This window comes from Copadichromis virginalis, linkage group LG15 (genome assembly GCF_057382275.1).
Source record: "Copadichromis virginalis isolate Kocher_CV1m ecotype Utaka linkage group LG15, C_Virginalis_male_GT1.1, whole genome shotgun sequence".
Taxonomy (NCBI): Eukaryota; Metazoa; Chordata; class Actinopteri; order Cichliformes; family Cichlidae; genus Copadichromis; species Copadichromis virginalis.
In genome coordinates, this window is record NC_140632.1 from 5,731,536 (window position 1) to 5,750,052 (window position 18,517).

Consider the following 18,517-nt stretch of genomic DNA (forward strand, 5'->3'; position numbering starts at 1 on the left):
AATCCTGCAAAAGGCAGGAGAGGAGGTGTTAGAAGTGATACAGTATAGAAACAAGTTGACCTGGGCTTCTGGAGCCTTTTTCTCCTCTCATGTCAACACCCTGTCTACACATATCCACTTCAATAACTAAGTAGCACTTACACTACTGTCTACCCTGGACAACCTAAAACTGATTTGTAGTCTTCTGAGTGGAAAAAAATATAATAAAAAAATAAACTGACAACGTGTATTTTTATGCAGCATAAACGTAAGGTTGGTCAGTTAATGAAGCAAAAATGGGGCCCTGCTGCTCTCTTAACCCGAAAGCACTTGACAAATAACCTTGAAAATGAACTTTTCAGTGTGAACAAAAACAAGCCAAAACGCGTTGAGGAAAAAAAAACTACAAGTACCTTCTTCTTATGGCCCCTAACACATTTGCTCCTGTTAACACTTCACTTTGAAATTGACCCTGGCACGACGTAAGGAGGAGCAGGCGGGGAAGACGAGAAAAGGAGGAGGTGTTTCGCGGGGAGGGACGGCGAGAGGCGTCCAGGGTCGTCCGTGGACTGTTTCCTGAAGGGAGGTGTCGTTAATCGATGTCCACATCTCAACTGCACACCGGAGAACAGGACTCCCAGAGGTTAAACGGACGCAATGGACTAAAACACTCGCAGCGTGAAAGCAATCTATGATCTGTGAAACCCTCCAGTAAGATACCAGTAAGAGTACGTGGTTTTCATTGATACTCATCTTAGGTCACTAGGCGCCCAGGTAAGAAAGATAATGGCTTCCATCATTGTTTTGGGTTGTGATGTGGAGTTACTGTTCGGGCGTTCGTTCAGGGTTTTTTTTTTTTTTTGGGGGGGGGGGGGGTTTTGGGGTTTTTTTTGGTGACTAAGAAGGCGTCAGTGGTATGTGTTTTTTTTTTTTTAAGTAATCAATAAGCGTTGGCAGAAAACAAAAACACGGGTAAATAAAACCCCCAAAACAAACAGGCCATGACGCAGCGCAAATTGAGCCATATACTAGGTAATGACTTTGAAATTGTTCAGATTTCTTTTCTTTCTTTCTTTTTGTCCTTTAAATAATGTAGCTAACAATTTCTCTATTTTAATAAAAACAAAAATAATATTCATCACGGGCCACTATGACCCAGGCCAATTTTACAGACTTTTTGTAATTGCATTTTTATTAGGCGACCTGTAAATTTACGGAAGTGTGATGCACTCATTTGAGTTAAAACAAAGTGGGGTTTTTTTTGTTGTTCTTCTTTCAATTAACGGGACTATATCTAAATTTTAAACATAACGTTTTATGAAACTTTCAATAATTAAAAGGTGTTATTTCACAGATGCATAGGACCTGCTTAGTTTAATCCAGTTTTATTTTGGTTTAGCTTTGACGCATTAGGAGATTTTAGTGTTTGTAATGTAACTGTATCGTACCTGTGCTGACCCCCTCGCTTCAGTGTAGGAGGGGTCAGGCCTGTTAGCTGCAGGTGAGAGCTTCTAGCAATGTTTTGGGCTCGCTTTAATTTTATAATTGATAATCAACATTTTATCACGTGAATACGCTGCGCTTCTGCTGAAAACACAATAATTTTACATTTAAATAACACTCGCTCAGATGAGTAGTAGAGACATGCTTTAATTTCCAGGTTAGCCTTTCCTTAATTAAGGAGGAGGTGGTGTGGAGTTATTTGTTACTAACAGCATTTGGTAATTCAGGATTAAAGTTGTTGTAGTTGTTGCTTTTACATGTTTCAGCCACAGTAATCTCAGTAATGTAGTTTACTTGTGATAAAGGCATTGGGATAAGATTTACCGGTCATATTTTATTTAACAGTTTAAATAATTAAATCTCAAATAATCTTCAGTTTTCCTGGGATCTGGAATTGTTCTCTCCCCCCACTGTTCTTCCTTTAGGTCTTATCTCCTCCTCCTTCCTTGCATCTCTGGTGTGATCCACAGGTATGGTTCAGAGGGACGAGGTCATGCTGTCTGCTCTGGGAGAGCTCCAGGAGGCCACAGAGAGCCCTGGCCTAGATGCAGTGACCAAAGTGGCCCAGAAGGTGGAGCAAGTCCTCGCTGCCTTTCAGCTGCCCAAGACCACCTGTCAGGATTTCCCTGAGTGGGCAGGAGTTGACGATGCCGCTCATGGTTTGTACCCAGCTGATGCACCCAGGGGCCTCCTGCCTCTAAACTGTGATGGAGAAGGCAACTTACTGTTTGATGCAATCAGCTTGCTGTTAGTGGGCAACACTGGACTGAGCTTGGAGCTACAGGTAAGCAGGATCGTGTGCGCTAATGGTCTAAATCTACTGCCTTGGTTCAAAAAGGTTACCCCTGGTTTTCGTGGAAGGGAAAACATTTAAGAACTACAGTCATTTCTATACACAGCCTCATTTCATTCATTTAATTTAATTAGCAAAGCTATGTAATGTTAAATATAAGGATTGTCTTTAATCACTGGATAAAAATAATTTGCTGTGACTTCCTGAAGTCTAGAACACATGGACCACCAAGTGCTGGAGTTCCTCCCTTGAGATGTGCTGCTAGGCCTTTTTTGTGGGTTTATCTGTCTTTTGTTTTATCTTCCATCACTGAAACACATGTTCTGTGACCTGGTGACTGACTTGACCGGTGGAAAAATATCTAATTTCTTCCTTTCCTTGATACACTTTTGTGTTACTTTTGGAATTTTTTGGGGGGGGTCATCATTTTTTTGCACTTTGAAGCACTCTGATCAGCTTCACTTCAGAGGTGATCCTGTAGGGACTCTGTTACACTAGCAGCTGTACACTCCCAGGCCATAACGCTGTGTCTGACATATAATGGGAGGTTGTTTTTTTTTTCCCATCATATTGATACACGTTCATCTCAACTAGGTGCAGGGTTTGATAGATTGTTTTAGTCTAATATGGACCCTTTGTTCTTCAGTGTAACCAGTGCTTTGCACCTCACTGTAAACCTTTCATATTGACATTAATGTATCTCTTTTATATACTTTTAAAATGATGTGGCAAGCTCCTTAAGAGTGTTCTTGATTTCATTAGAAATGCTCAACCTGGTTTTTCTTAACACTCAAATAATTCTCTCATTTTGTACTTTTAGTTGCCTTCTGTGATCTTTGGGATATTTTTTTTGTGTGTGTGTTGCAGAGCTGACTGGTGTGCTTGTTCACTTGCCCTGACATGTCTTTGGATGTTGCACCTGCAAAGGTGTCAGCATTGCATCAATGTCAGCACAACATTTTCAGATCTTTTGTACTCTCAAACTTTAGTCTCGTCTGCATTTAGCAACTAATTTTCATTGTGAAATCATTTCAATATATGATGCTGTCAGAACAAATCGACTGTGAATGCAGTCTGTATTTAAAAGACCACTTCTTAAATTCTTAAACATCCTGGAGTAAGAACCACAATCATCCTCACTCAGAAATGCTCTCAATCATCTCAATCATATGATGCCAACTGTGAAAAGAATATTTAATCTGTGCAGCAGGAGGAATGACTGTTAATCAGTGTCTCTTGTGCTTCAGTGTAAGGGTATTGACTGCTAGCAGTCCTAATGTCCACGCAGTGAGAGAACTCTAAAGAAGTATAGCTTTTATTCCAAACTGAGGATGAGTTCATGTGGCATGGATCATATCAGAAGCTTCATAAGAAACGAGTGGTCCTTAAATGTCTTGTCATTTTTTTTTAAAGGATATAAGCTAAGCAGTTTGGGGTTTCGGTTAAGGTTCAGAGTGAGTGACCAGGATATGTATGGGGCGCCGTTTGTAAAGTGAAACATGCTGAAATTAACGGCAACATTTTTCCACATTTAGCTCAAAACCTTACAAAAACATGTTTTTTCGAGTAATTTTTTACAACATTTAGTAAAATATTTGTAACCTTTCATCAAATGTTAAATATTAAATCTAAATGTTAAATGTTAAACCTAAATGTTTAGGCTAATATGCAAATTTATTGTACGAATCAACGGAAATACCAAAATAAAAGCTTCCCGAAAACCTCCGGTGCAAAATTGTGTCTGTTCTCCTCCTCACTTCTCCCCGCCATGTGCTGCTTCACTTCTTGCCTACGAGCATGTCCAGCGATTTTGCTGGACATGTGCTGCAGCGATTGTGAAGTGGAGACTGCAGCTGCTAAGAGTGCACTACTGCTGAACCTTTGGATGGCCGACGAAACGGATCTTCCGATGTTTTCAGCTAAATCGCCGGACGTGCTTTCTCATGGTCCGTGCCAATGACTGTATAAATGTATAAATGACTTTTATACAGTCATTGATCCGTGCCGGGTTATGGCTGAATTCCAGTGGAATGACGGTCTCGCCATAATAGACGTTCCAGCCCTAAACATAACCTTATCCCTAACTATAACCTTATTCTTAACCTTTACTAGCAGTTAAATGACGTAAAATAGTGTTTCCCAAAGCGATTTTTAGAAAATGAACAAACGTGTAGATTGAGTCCAAACGGTTCTCATGTGCTCTCCTTTTTCCGATGCCGTAATTTAGGAACGTGTTGGGTACCCGAAAGCATAAAATGTTGACAATTTGTCACCTAGCGAAAATTATTATGCTTTGGGAGTGAGAACGTGTCTGACCACTACCGGCACACTTTTGCACCGGTGGTTTTCGGAAAGCTTTTATTTTGGTATTTCCGCTGATCCGTGCAATAAATTTGCATGTTAGCCTAAACATTTAGGCCGATGGCGCGATATGGCAGCCTCGCTTCTGTCAGTCTGCCCCAGGGCAGCTGTGGCTACAACCATAGCTTGCCTCCACCAGTGTGTGAATGTGAGAGTGAATGAATAGTGGCATTGTAAAGCGCTTTGGGTGCCTTGAAAAGCGCTATATAAATCCAATCCATTATTATTATTATTATTATTATTAACATTTAGCATTTAGATTTAACATTTAGATTTAGATTTAAATATAATATTTACATTTAACATTTAACATTTAGATTTAACATTTAACATTTAGATTGAATATTTAACATTTAAAATCCTGTTTTAAATATGAAAAGTTACAAATATTTTACTAAATGTTGTAAAAAATGACTTGTTTTGAGCTAAATGTGGAAAAATGTTGCCGTTAATTTCAGCATATTTCACTTTACAAACGGCGCCCCATAGATATGTGACCAAACCTTAAGGCTTGCTTCATGCAAAAAAAGGGAAGTTCTCTAATATCAGGATTAACAAATCAAATCTCCGTTAGCAAGTTGACGCTATGCAGGGTCTTTTAGGTGGGGATCATACTTCTCATTCATACATTCATTTTCATTTTGTCATCAGACAGTTAGAGCAATGGTCTATGTGGATGTCTGCGTGCCTGCCTATTTTTTGTGATTGCACAGACTCGTCAGTGGAGAATTTACATAACAGTCTACCAACTATGCATGAACCCAGGACTTCAAAGAAGTATAACGTGAATGACTGGTTGGTTGCTGGGTCGCCAGCTAACAATGTCCGTAACTGTGTATAATACAGGCTTTAGAAGCCTTTTGGTATTTCTGAGCCAAGCAGTACATTTATTCTTGTAAAGAATAGACCAGATTGTTGATTTGGTCACTCCTTTTATTTTCCTTCAGCCCAAAACTAGCCTCTCTCACTTGTACTGACATGTCTTTTGTGTGTCATATTTAAAATTACAGTCAAAATGAAAAATACTTCCAAAATTATATCTGCCATTTGTCATGAAATAACAAGCAAAAAAACTCACATGGCCATCGAAGTACTTGTCAGTTCATTATCCAAATAGTTTTGAGCCTGTGAAAATGGGGACTACGTATAAAAATTGCAATTCATCAGCAGTTAATGCAAAATGGCCCCATGAATTAAAGTTGAAAGTCTACACTTGAATTTTAAAATTGGTGAACAGAAGCACAACAACAAAAATTTTCTTTGTCCCTGTTGTTGTCCCTCACAGGTACGAACCACAGTGGAAATGGCGCTGTGGAAGAGATACTACTTGTCTGGGATGATAGATTCTAAAATGATGTTGCAGGCTGTTCGCTTCAGTCTGTGTGCTGAAGAGTCTGAGGACATGGTAAAACTGCCTGGAACAGTATTGGAGGCCATCTTTGATGCAGATGTTAAAGCTTCCTGCTTCCCTGGCACCTATGCTAACATGTGGCATGTGTACGCCCTGTCATCAGTTCTTCAGTTCAACATCTACTCAATCTACCCCATGTTCAATCTGAAAATCAGGCCCTATTATAACAGAATCATACGCCCGAGGACCTGCCCCAAAGACTTTGAGCCCCAAACCATCCACATTATGTGGTCTGGTGAGTTGCAGTCCGAATCATCATTCAGACCCAATCATTTTGTGGCATTAGTCCGCACAAATGACCTTACATTTGAAAGCCCTAACAACACACAGAGTGTGTCAGCCATTAAGAGTGACGAGCAAATTCAGGACCCCCAGCTTTCTTATCCCAGTCTGAAAGACAAGTACAACATCACCAAGAGAACCTTCTATCGTTGGAAGAGGCAGACGCAGGAACACTGCAAAAAGTCAGCCGCCAGGTATGAGGCTAAACATTTCTTGCAAGCTTGCTACTTATCAGGCAAGCTCATCCCTTTGCACCTGTTTAAACAGTTCTTCCCTGAGATCTCTAGGTCATCTTATTACAACTGGAAGCATGAGCTCATGAAATCTGGAGGAAAATTCTCCACCACCTCTTCCACTGGGGAGACGAGTTCAGGAGATAGCACAGAGCAGGAAGCCTGGTCATCACCTGATGCAAAGCAGGATGAGCTGGATCCTAATGATAGCGTTGCCGGTATGTTTGGCCTCAACCTTGGCAAGCTGGATGCAGAACGTGCTCACAATGTTGCACATATGCAGGAAGCTAAGCGCTGCCTGCAAAATTGCATTGCCATGAACGCATCCTTGCCCTTCAGAATCTTTAAAAGAAATTTTCCAGGAATCTCAAGATCAACCTACTACAACTGGAGAAGAGAAGCCATGCTGTTCAACAGAGGGTACAAAGGCAGCACTGGCAGCAGTGAGGATAGCTCAGACAAGAGTCAAAGCCCCAAAAGTCTGTCACCAGAGCTGCGCAATGTCAGCCAGCCTGTTTTGGCAAGGATGAGGATCTACAGACAAAAACACAGAAGCTACAGGCTTGCATATATGAGCAAAAAACAGCTCAGAGAAGCTGCAAAGTTGCACGTCCAGAAGGCCAAATGGTCCCTGGCAAAGTTTAAGATGAAATTCCCCTCCATGTCAACTTGCCTCTACTGGCTGTGGCGTAGTAGCCAGAACCACAAAAAGAAAATGGTCACCCAGAACACAGAGGCCAATGTCCTCAAGACGCTGGAGAGCACAGGTACAGAAAACCAGACCACTGAAAGCAGGGTGGAGAGTCAGCATGTAGCCCCATTTGTTGAGACCCCTAAATTTCTAGAAAGGCCCACCATGCCCCCCTTTGTCCCCACCCACATCCTTCACAGAAAGGCACCTGTAGGTGAGTCGATGTTTCCGATGGATGTTGTGACTCTGGCCAACTTTAAGGCAAAGGCCAAGCTCTTCCTACAGCAGCGCTTTGAGGAGAAATCCTTCCCCACATTTAAAGAATTCAGGTCCTACTTCCCGTTCACCCCTCGCTCGACCTACTACATGTGGAAGCGAGCCTTGCATCACGGGGTGTCACTAATTCACGCTTAAAAGCTTTTGTGCCACTTAAAAATTGGCATTCAGGAGCAAAATGAAAGCTCTGCTAGTCTATGTCACGTTCATACCGCAGCGTTTTGTTCTAAACAAACTACCTACACATTGTTGCCTTATGTTCTAATGTTCTAAAAGATTGTATACATGGGCTTAGCATTTAAATGCATTCTGTCCTTTCCTCCCCCCAGTACCACCCCAGTAGGTCATTCCTCCCTCCTGGACATTTGCACATGCACATGTGTGAAAAGAAACTGAGCTGTGGGTCCATTCAAACCATGCATGTTACCCTCCAGGCAAAAGGCAGTTCAAAGCTTTTGTTTTGTGTCATTTTGTTTGAACCTGCATCTCCTACATTCTCCTTTAATCCCCATCCCCACTATATAATTCGGGTGTCCTTATTTTTCTTTAACTTTTTTATTTTCTTTAATTCTTAATGCTTAAGTGTAAGTTTTTCGTTGTAATTGGCCTGGGGATTTAATGATTTTTTTTTTAAAAAAAATTTAAATTTTTTTTTATTTCTTTGAATGTAAACAACAGTGTTAGTTTTCAGATAAGATTACTTTTCGTTATAAAAAAACAGGGTTGCATTTTCCTTTCAGGTTGTTGTTGTTGTTGTGTATTTTTATTTTTATTTTTTTGTACTACAAATTAGCGAGCGAATTGGTGAGCTGACAATTTAGGTAGTTTTTAAATGATCTTAAGATTTTGACATGCTGGCTTGACTTTTGTTTAGGAACTTAGTAGTTAATAGTACCAGTACACTGTTGGATGTATTACTTGAGTCATTACACCATCTAGTTCCATCTCCCAGCATGTCAGTTACTGCCATGTTATCAATAGGCCAGTGATACTGCAGAAACATCCACATGGTGTCCTTTTCACCTCGTGCCTCCATGCATCATTGGAGGCAGGAGTTACAGTGGTGTAAATCAGCACTGGTTTGTCAACCAGAAGACCTTGACTCCTTTTCCACTCCATTTAACTACTGGGTTAGATTTAGAGGAAATGATCTTGACATTCTTGGATTAAATGGCCACCTTAAAAAGGTTCCTGTATGCTAAAAAATCATGTTTAACAGACCAAATCGGAGGAGGTTTCCATTTAGGGTGACACTTTTCTCTTGACATCTTGTGCATATTTTTGGCACACCAGTGATTTGTGGCAGTATCTGACATCCATAGCAATGAGAATGTGATACACACTCTGAGTATGTACTTCAGAGTATTTTATTATTTTATTGTTGTTGTTTTTTTTGTTTTTAACTGAATCTAATTTTGTGAAAAAAAAAAAAAGAAAAAAAAACCAAACAAGCTAAAAATTGAATGTATGAAGACGTGCCGTTGTGCACACAATTTTAGAACTACCTACATCAGTAAAATATCTGTGAAGATTTCTTTTCATAAGCTACTCTTTTGTATTGTGCACCCTATGGATTCCCCATAATAAATTTAGTCTAAATTTGACCTGAGCATTTGTTTTTTGTTACGTCTGAAAAGTGTACAGTTAAGAATGCTGGCATGTTTTGTTTTTCTTCTCAGCACAGGTTTTGCTTCTTTTAACTGCATATGAACCTAAGAAGTGCAGTGCTTTATGTCAGCTCATGAACACGGGTTACCTGGTGCAAAGCATTAAAACCACCCCTTGTTTACTGCAAACATATGGAAGATTGGGGAAATAGTTGAATACCTCTACTTTTTCTAAATAACTTGGTCATCCTTCCAAGTTTTTGGATGGATACCAACAACCCCTTTCTGAGCATATCTAATCTTGTACTCCATCAACTGAATCCTGATTTGATTGTCTGGTAGAATGAATTGGACTACTTAACAGGTGAAATTGTTCATTCCACAGTGCGTCATGACCCAGAGGAAGTGAGGCATAGGCAGTATATTCATATTAACAAATTCCATGCTGTGCAAAACATAAGCAAGGCAAAAATAAAGAACAAAATCCCTTTATATAACCGCAGACGAGCAGGTCAAACCGAGCCAGTGGCTAAAGAATAACAATGAGCTTTGAGACTGGTTTTGTGGTTTCTGCTTGCCGCCTCCTCTCTGTTTTAGCTATTGTGCTCATGTTAATGGTCATAAGTGTGAGGGCGAAAGGGGGGAAGGGGGTAATTGTATGCATGCGGATAAAAGTGTTGGAGATCAGACCAAGAGATCCAAGAGTTTGGGGGAGGGATGGAGGTAATGAAAAGGAAGAAGGGCTCTGTGTAGCTTTTTGTGTTTAAAAATCAGCATTTAACCCCTTGTAATGAATAGCTGATGCCACACTGGAATTTTACTACAAGTAGAAATTCACAAGTTATTATAAATAGGTAGTTTCCAGCGCAATGTTTCTTACATACTCTTCAGTGATTTTACTTGCCCTGTGGTTGGACATCAAGTCTGGAAGCAAAACAATTTGTTAACTTAAGAAGGCTTTATAAAAACCGGGGATAGTTGTAACATTTTTGACATTTCTGTCTGTAAATTGGAGCTCTTTTAAGGTAGTGGATTCAAAATGTAATGCAAAGTATTTACATGTCTCTGCTATTAAATAGTGCAGCTATTTTCTCTGCAGCGCAATTACCCATTGCATGGTATGGTCTCAAACACAAAGAGTGAAATGTTACAATTAACCCCATAGTCTGGGTTAGTTGTAACATATCCTGGGGTGAAATGTAACACAATGAAATAAGGGTACTAACAAAACATTAACATGTAATCTTTTTTTATTCAACACACGAATGCACTTAGAGCCATTTATGTAGCTGTGTGTGTGTGTGACAGAATGCAGAAATCTAGCCTTTGAACATATTCCAACCCCCCCCAAAAAAGACAAATTATGGAATTTTCTGCAACTGAATATTTCATTCATTTTGGTTGGTCTTCCTTGAGTTTGGCCTCATTGGCTCAGTGGGCATTATAACCTACAACTCTTGCACCAATTTTGAACATAACAATGAAGCTGAAAAAATGTAGTTGTGCACCAGCATCGCAATTCCATTACTTTTTATCATGGCTTACCTTGGTGTGGTTTGCAAAGTGCTTCAGAAAGATGAGGAAATCTGTTTCTTGCACCCATCCTGATTTATTTCCACTACCAGTAAGTCCTACTGGTCCATCTCTGACACAGTGGTCTGCATAATGTATGTATGGGAACACAAACAGTGGAGGAATTGTGTTGCCATGGCATTAACCGCATATACAAAGGTGACCAGTGAACCTCTCTCTGCTGATGTCATATCCACAACTTGTTTAATATAAGTTAAAGTAATAGTGTGGTAAGTTGTAACATCTGCATTATTGTTACAACTAACCCAGACTGTTGCTGTTGCAACTGACCCAGACTCCTATAGCCATGAACTAGCTAACATTAGCACTAAAGACCTACACAGAATATATCCCCATAGGCATACAAATAACACAATTTAAGTTTGATGAGTTTAACTGCAAAGCAGATAATGCTGTTTGAAATAAAGTAGAAAAACTTACTTTTTGGCATACAAATTACTATTTTTTTCATGTTAAATTGTCTGTGTTTGACAAAATGTGCTGATTTTTCACATGTGATAGCAGAACTGAATTGGGCACGTACAGGATGAATCACATCATTTGAAACTTAGCCCTGATTGGAGAAATTGGAAGTGTTACAACTGACCCACGTTACAACTATCCCCGGTCTCCCCTACATGAAATCTAAACAAAAAACTGTTCTTGCCATTGTTGCTGTTTACAGCCTTAGTGATGTGGGTGATGACGTCTGGGCCTGTGGATTCCAAACCATATTCTGCATCTGTAATAAATGATTCGGAATGCAATGTAGCACTAATCAAAAGCTGGTGAATATAATACATGTGCAATTCAGCTTAAACATAAAAATTTGAAAAGTTTTTCATTTTAAATAGTAATGTGATCGGCATCGTGCAGTCTCAAAGTAACTGACCTTGATATAAGCAAATATTTGATGAAGTCTCTTTCTTTGCCTTTGGGCCTGTTTGCCATCTCTATCTTCATTACTGTATGATGGAGGGAAATCTCGCTGGCACTAAGCTACTCTGCATTGTTTATCTCAAAAATAGCATGAAAATAATGAGGTCTGGCAGGTGGGAGCTGAAGTCTTCAAGGATTAGCATACTGCAGTTGCCTCAGAAAGACAGAGCGATAAAGCAGAGAGGCATCTCAAGGATGCCAGGTTTATCAGTAAACAAAACAGGCCTGTGAGACTCTTTAGGCTTTCAGTTTTCTGCCAATTATTCTCTGACAAGAATGGTGATGCAGACGCAATCTGACATTTGACCCTACAAGAAAGGAAGTAAAGAAAGTGAGTTATTACTGAAAATGTTGCAACCCTGATGACTTTTAGAAATTACCAGATAGTCATTATGATCTCATTTCCTTACTCAAAACTGAGCCGTGCCACACAGGATAATCATGTGTTTTCTGCCACCTTCATTTAACAACAGCTCTGATCTACATCCACCAAAGCATGCATTTAAAACGTTTGCCCACTTGGTGGCAGTGGTTTGCTTCATAAGAAAATTTCCTCGGTTTGGTTCCCTTTGTGAAAAGGTTTCAGGCACACACATTTTGGTTTGGACACAAAAATCAATATGTTACTGCACCGCTCAGGGTGCTCAGTGCAGATTTCTCCTGTGATATCTCCATTAATAAACATAATCCTACAGTGCAGCCAACTAATGCTGAAACCAGATAACATCTGGGAAACAAATTGTTTAATGCCAGATTAAACAGTGCAAGAAGAAAGAAGGAAAACATGGAGAGACAAGAACACCTAAGAGACCCAGTCAGGGATTATTTTTATGCATGAACACTTGATTGGTTGTTTCTATTTCCGGCATGGAAATTCAACCCCCAAAATAAAATAACATTTGAATAAACACTTTGCCTCAAACGTTAGGGCCCCCCAAGAGAGCTAAAGGTAAGATTTTAGATCAGCTAATGGGTCCGGGATTCACTAAATCACAATGGCTCACATCACCCCGGTACATTTTGTTTCCAATCTCCGAAATAAAGATAAAGATTTGAAAGACCACCCGAATGGAGGTAACATCATTAAGTTTATTTTTTTGCAGTATTTTTAATTTAAGTACATATAGCACATCTGTGCCACCTCACCCTCATGTGCGACATTTACATTTGGTCTTTGTTTTATTTTAATGGCAGAATTACCTGTTGAGCTTTGATGGCTTATTTGTGAACTAAGGCTCCCAATTTTAAGTCCTTCACTCCTCAGAAAAAAGATCCAATTTTTGGTCATTTTGAGCTGGCCCAGCATAATTAGAATCAGCACCTTGTCACGTTAGGTGCTAAAAAAAAAGTATATCTGAAGTTTACTTTTTTAATGAGCACTAGAACACGCTTTTTTTTTTTTTTTAAATTTTCAATACTCGATGGCAGAAAAACCAAAGTGGGTTTGCAGAGTTTAAACCAAGATGCTCACAAAGGAACAATGAGGCGTTACATTTGACTTGAAAATGAGGCTGATGTGAGATGAAGTTTTGAAGCGCTCACATCAGGCGAGAAGAAAAAAAGCTTTTTGTGAATTTTCCATGAGTAATGTGCCATTTTTATGCTTAATTATGCATCGTGCTCTGTCTGAGATTTCTCAGATCTTGAGGGCATGGCAAGAAGGACTTTAAAAAAAAAAAAAAATACAAACTTGAGGAGGAAAGCATCAGTTAATACAGTAGGAATTGTATTTACTTACTGCTGCCTCATGGCTTTGATCAATTTCCTCTCATATTTATTTTAGTGATTTACAGCAGTCTTCTAGTTGTTGTTGTTTGTCCAGCACCTCCTGTTTCATTTCCACACACACACACACACACACACACACACACACACACACACATCAATTTTTATATTGTTTGTTTGCACTGAATCAATAATCATTCTTTTTTTGGGGCTCTCTGAAAGGAGAGTGAGAGACAGTGAGTCTGTCCATGCAACGACGAATTGTTAGTGCAATGCAGTCAACAACTACTCCATCACAATTTCTCCTAGTGCACTCTCCCACATGTTGACAGATGATAATCAGGGTCAAAGGTCAGATACATAAAGACCTCGATGGGTAATCCCTGTTTGTGTTCAAGTAATCCTTTGTGTATGTTTGCTTTGTGGTCTTGTAACTTCTAACACTTGTTCAGTTTCAACATAAGCTGATAAAAAGCGAGAGGCTTGATACTGCAATGCAACTCCTGAGAGCCAGAGAGCAGAACTGCAAAGTTCAATAAAGTTGGATCTGGAGATAAGAAGGTGAAAGGGAAAATCTTTTTTATCTTCTTGGGCATCCAGCCCTCCATCACAAGTCTTAGTTCCGTTTTGAAAATCAATTTTCAGTTAAAAGTGCAAGGAAAGCAATAATTAGCTATACTACACTTTTCTTTAAACTTTTTTTTATATGTTTTGACTAAAACCTCTCCTGGCTACAACTGTCAGTTTCGGCGAGAAAAAAGGTTGCTTTGCTCCCTTGGCAAAATGAGAGATCAATATCACTCTTGGTTCAATATCAGCAGCTCTTGAGGTTAGCATAAAAACTGGAAAAGAAAGAACAACTAGCATAACTGTATTCCAAACCAAAACTGAGACAGCACTTTTCTAGCATAGTTTTAAGATAAATATATTTCATTTCTATAAAACATTGGATGGAATTTGTAACAATCGGGTGGTCAGGTGATAGTTGGCCACAACAATAAAACGAGACAAGAAAGCTGCTTTCAGGTATTCCTTTGCCACGGGAGTCAGCTTTGCATGTTTTCATTTGGAGCTGCACAACAGATGCTCTTCCTTTGTGTCTCTAGCTGGAATCAACAACCTTTTGCAGGTGAAGTGAAAAACCTTATTTTGCTGCAGTGGCATGAGTCAACAGTTGAAATACATGCAGCTTAAGAGTCTACACACCTTTGACTAGGGAAAAATTGTAAAGTCTAAGTCGGAATTTCAGAGTTTGCAGTCAGTTTGAATCTGGAAGACTCCCTCAACTCAAATTTCACATTTAAAAAGGCCAACAACTCCAAGCTAACAATCCAAGATGGTGGCACTGAACATAAACACTAGTAAAACTGTAAAACTTTCAATCTGTACTGTCACTGTTGTGTGTTTGTGACTAATTAAATAAGCCACATGCAGAGCACTGACCAGGCTCTATCCATGAAGGTGCTGCAGTGCTGTTTTAAGTGCAACAAAATAAGTATCATGCTGTATTGCCAGGGATACCTGAATGGCTATTCATTGTTAAGAACAAAAAAACAAATCCCGTTTTTCCTCACTCATTCTGACATATGACTTTCAAGGTATCCAGAATGTGACGTGACCTAAAGTACTGGAGTATTCCAGGTAGGAATATTCCAGATGAGGACAAACCTGGCACACATAGGAAGTGTAAGACTGCAAAGACAGTGGACAGAAACTACTGAGGCTACGTCCACACTAGCCTGGATAGATTTGAAAACTGAGTTTTCGTCTGAAAACACTCCACGTCCACATTGAAACGGACGAATTAAAGAATTCGAAGAAAAGCCATCTGAAGCATGTACAAAGTGATATTAATAATCTTTAATAGGGCTGTCAAAATTGAGAACAAACAACTGCCCTCCGCTATCTTTGTTTAATTGGTCACATGACTGCATCATATGACTAACGTGCCTCATCGTTTTCCAAAGTCTCAGTTTTCACTGTCCACACTGCGACGCATAAGCACAGTCTTTAAATGTATTCGTTTTCGAGAGCGTTTTGAAAAACAGTGCATTTTCCTTAGAGGAAAACGCCATCTCAATGTGGACGGGAGGCCAAAACGGAGAGAAAATTATGTGTTTTCAAATGAAAACGCATTAGTGTGGACGTAGCCTGAGACACGTGTTTAAACACTCCCAAAATAACTGCCAGGACACCAGTGAATGACTTAGCCATGTTGGGAATTGTTGTCTCAAAGCAGACAATCACTGGAACGCTGAACAGGAACAAACTAAAAGGTTGTAGACCAAGAAAAACACTTTTTGGAGAAGGGACACATCCAAGCCAGACTGAAGTAAACTAAGGTCAACCTGGAGTGAGATTATGCGTACTGGAACTATGTCCTTTGGTTAGATCAGATGAAACTGGAGCTCTTTGGAGCTGCTGTTTATGTTTAAAGAAAGAAGGGAGAGGTGACAACCCACACCCACAGTGGTGGGAGGATTACACTGTGGGGATGCATCAGTGTGTCTGGAACTGAGAATCTTATAAAGATTATGAAAGAAAACCTCAAGTAGTCAGCAGCAAAACTGGGTCTCAGCCATCGGTTCATCTTCCAGTACGACAGTAACCCCAATGATGAATTATATCCAATTAAAAATCTGTGTGTTGAACTAAAGACCAAGGTCAATGCCAAAAGGCCATCAAATCTGGAGGAACTTGATAGATTCACAGAAGAAGAATGGGCTGGGATCGATCAGGAGATGACTGTGAACTATAACAAACAACTACAGGCTGTTATCCAGCAAAAAGGATACACAATTTACTATTAGCATCAGAGGGGCTAACAATTTTGACCCTGGTTTTTTTTTTAGGTTTTATGAAATAACTTTGTTTATGTGTGCAAAGTAAAAATAATGTAAGCATCCAAAATAAAAGTTTGCTTGAGAAATACTTACAAAAATGAAATTGTCATAGGACACCTAATAATTCAGTCCTCATCTGTATGTAATACCATGTTTTCACTGTTGTCTTTGCTATAAGGAGAACATGTGACAGGCAAAAGCCCTAAGATAATTACAACACTCAGCGCCTGTGTGTCTTCTTGGGTGTCTGCTGAAGGCCGGATAATCCTGCTTGTCAAAATGATAGGGAAACTATCTTCCATATCCTGGCTAATGCCCTGTTTTGATCCCCCATGTTAATAAGAGAGCCTTATTAGTAACCTCAGCCTCGCCAAATGAACCTCCCATAATAGCCATCTGGGTTTTATTGTGAGCTTGGTGGGTGTAAGCACAGCTGTTGGTTCCTCTAATGGCTAATGTCCAGGGTTGTGATTAAAAGCACAGCGACCATGAACCATGAACTCATTTCAGTGCAGCTATTGTCTGCAGAATGAGACGATAAGAGCTAATAGCTAGATTTTGTTTCAGCACAAGAAAAGAAGAGTGACGTACAGGGGAATAAGTATGAAGAAGGGGCAGGAAATTAGAGTCTGAGTAATAACTGGCTGGATGGTTTACAAAGTAGAGGCAAACACTTTAAGTGAAAACTTTAGCATTTGTGACAATTGTGAGTTTTATTTCAAATGTTAAGTGAGAATGAAAAAGAACCCAGAATAATAAAGTCATTCTCTTTTATGACAAGGAAGAACATGCTCAGTGAGAGTCTAATTGTTCTCAATCATCACCGCTTTACTTCCTACTCTACCGAATAGCTACGGTATATCGAGATAAAAGGATTCATTATTATAATATGATTTAACTGCCTCCATATGTGATTTAAAATGACCAAGCTTTGCAACTTGTGCTTTTAAGTTTCCATCTTCAGACAGTGATTAGAGGAAAGAACAAACCCGGAACAGAGGGTTACAGGTGTTTTCGGGAACTTGATAGTGACATGTGCTGTTCTGGGATCAGGATATTACATCACAATGCAGCAAAATTAAACCTTGACACTACCGAAATTTGGAAGCAAGATTCAAGTTTAATAAAATTACAGGCAAATCTAGCTCAAGCTGGATGAAACAAATCATCCCCTGTGTGAATTTAACTCCTTTGCAGAGTATATTACGTTGAATTATTGCTCCTGCTTTAGTCATACAACCTCTCAAGCTTTGGTTAGACTGCTTCAGGGTTGCAGTAATTAAAGAAATTTCCCCCAACTACATCTAAAATGTACACTCTGGGGAAATCCATTTCACTCACAAACTAAATGTTCTACAGAGCGGCTTCCGTGAGCGCTTTAGTCCACTGTGTGTGTGTGTGTTTGCACTTGCAAGTATACATGTGTTTGTGTTCAGGAATTTCAACACAGGGCTATGTATTATTTATACTCACAGGAAATCATTATTTTATGTTCCTTTCAACATAATCCAGAAACTCAGTACGGCCTGGCCTATTTCACAAGCTAATTAATCCAAGGAGATTAGAAGAACATTAGCATGGTGTCTGTCTTTTTCTGTATTACTATAATGAAGAAAAAGTAGATCCCTGAATGCACATAAAGTGCCTTTGTTTCATAATAGCAAGTCCATCTAAAAGGTTGTAAAAATGTCCTGAATCACAACATACACTAGAGCCTTTGTGGCAAGGGTCATGGAAACCCTTGCCACGAAGTTCCTGGTACACGGTTTTTGTGCTGATCATGATGTCAGAGGAACTTTTGGGACTCTGCATTAGTGTGTCAGCAGAGTGGCAACTTTTACCCAATATGCACCTTATCATTATGTGGTCTTCCTATTCATGGTTGAGTTGCCATGGTTCCCAAATGCTTCCACTTTGCTATAATACCACTTACAGCTGATCGTAGAATATCACTGAGGAAAAGAATTTCAGAACTTCTTGGTGAGATGGTGGTGTCCTGTTACACTACCAAACCTGGACACAGTGAGCCCTTTAGAACAAGCCATTCTTTCACAAACATTTATAAAGGCAGACTGCATAGCTGTGGGCTTTGTTCTGCTTTTGTGAGTTATTCTTTTTAAGTTTTAGGTTATTGATATTATTGTGAGTCTTTCATTCCTGTATCTGATGTTTGGTGTTGAATTCTCAGTTATTTCTAGCATTTTCAGTTCTAGTTATAGAAAGTTCCTGCACTGTATCCTGCCTCATCTTCCTGTGTCGGTTCCTTTATGTGTAGTTCATTTGTGTGTCTTCACTACCCCTT

General features: G+C 39.5%; 1 protein-coding gene across 1 annotated transcript; it reads left to right on the forward strand.

Moving 5' to 3' along the window:
- The first annotated feature begins 1,948 nt into the window (after positions 1 to 1,948).
- On the forward strand, positions 1,949 to 9,103 carry vrtn (vertebrae development associated). The gene is made up of 2 exons (XM_085431498.1): positions 1,949 to 2,266; positions 5,922 to 9,103. Exons 1-2 carry the CDS (start codon positions 1,955 to 1,957, stop codon positions 7,665 to 7,667), a joined length of 2,058 nt encoding a protein of 685 aa, XP_085287624.1. The 5' UTR covers positions 1,949 to 1,954; the 3' UTR covers positions 7,668 to 9,103.
- Positions 9,104 to 18,517: the final 9,414 nt, after the last annotated feature.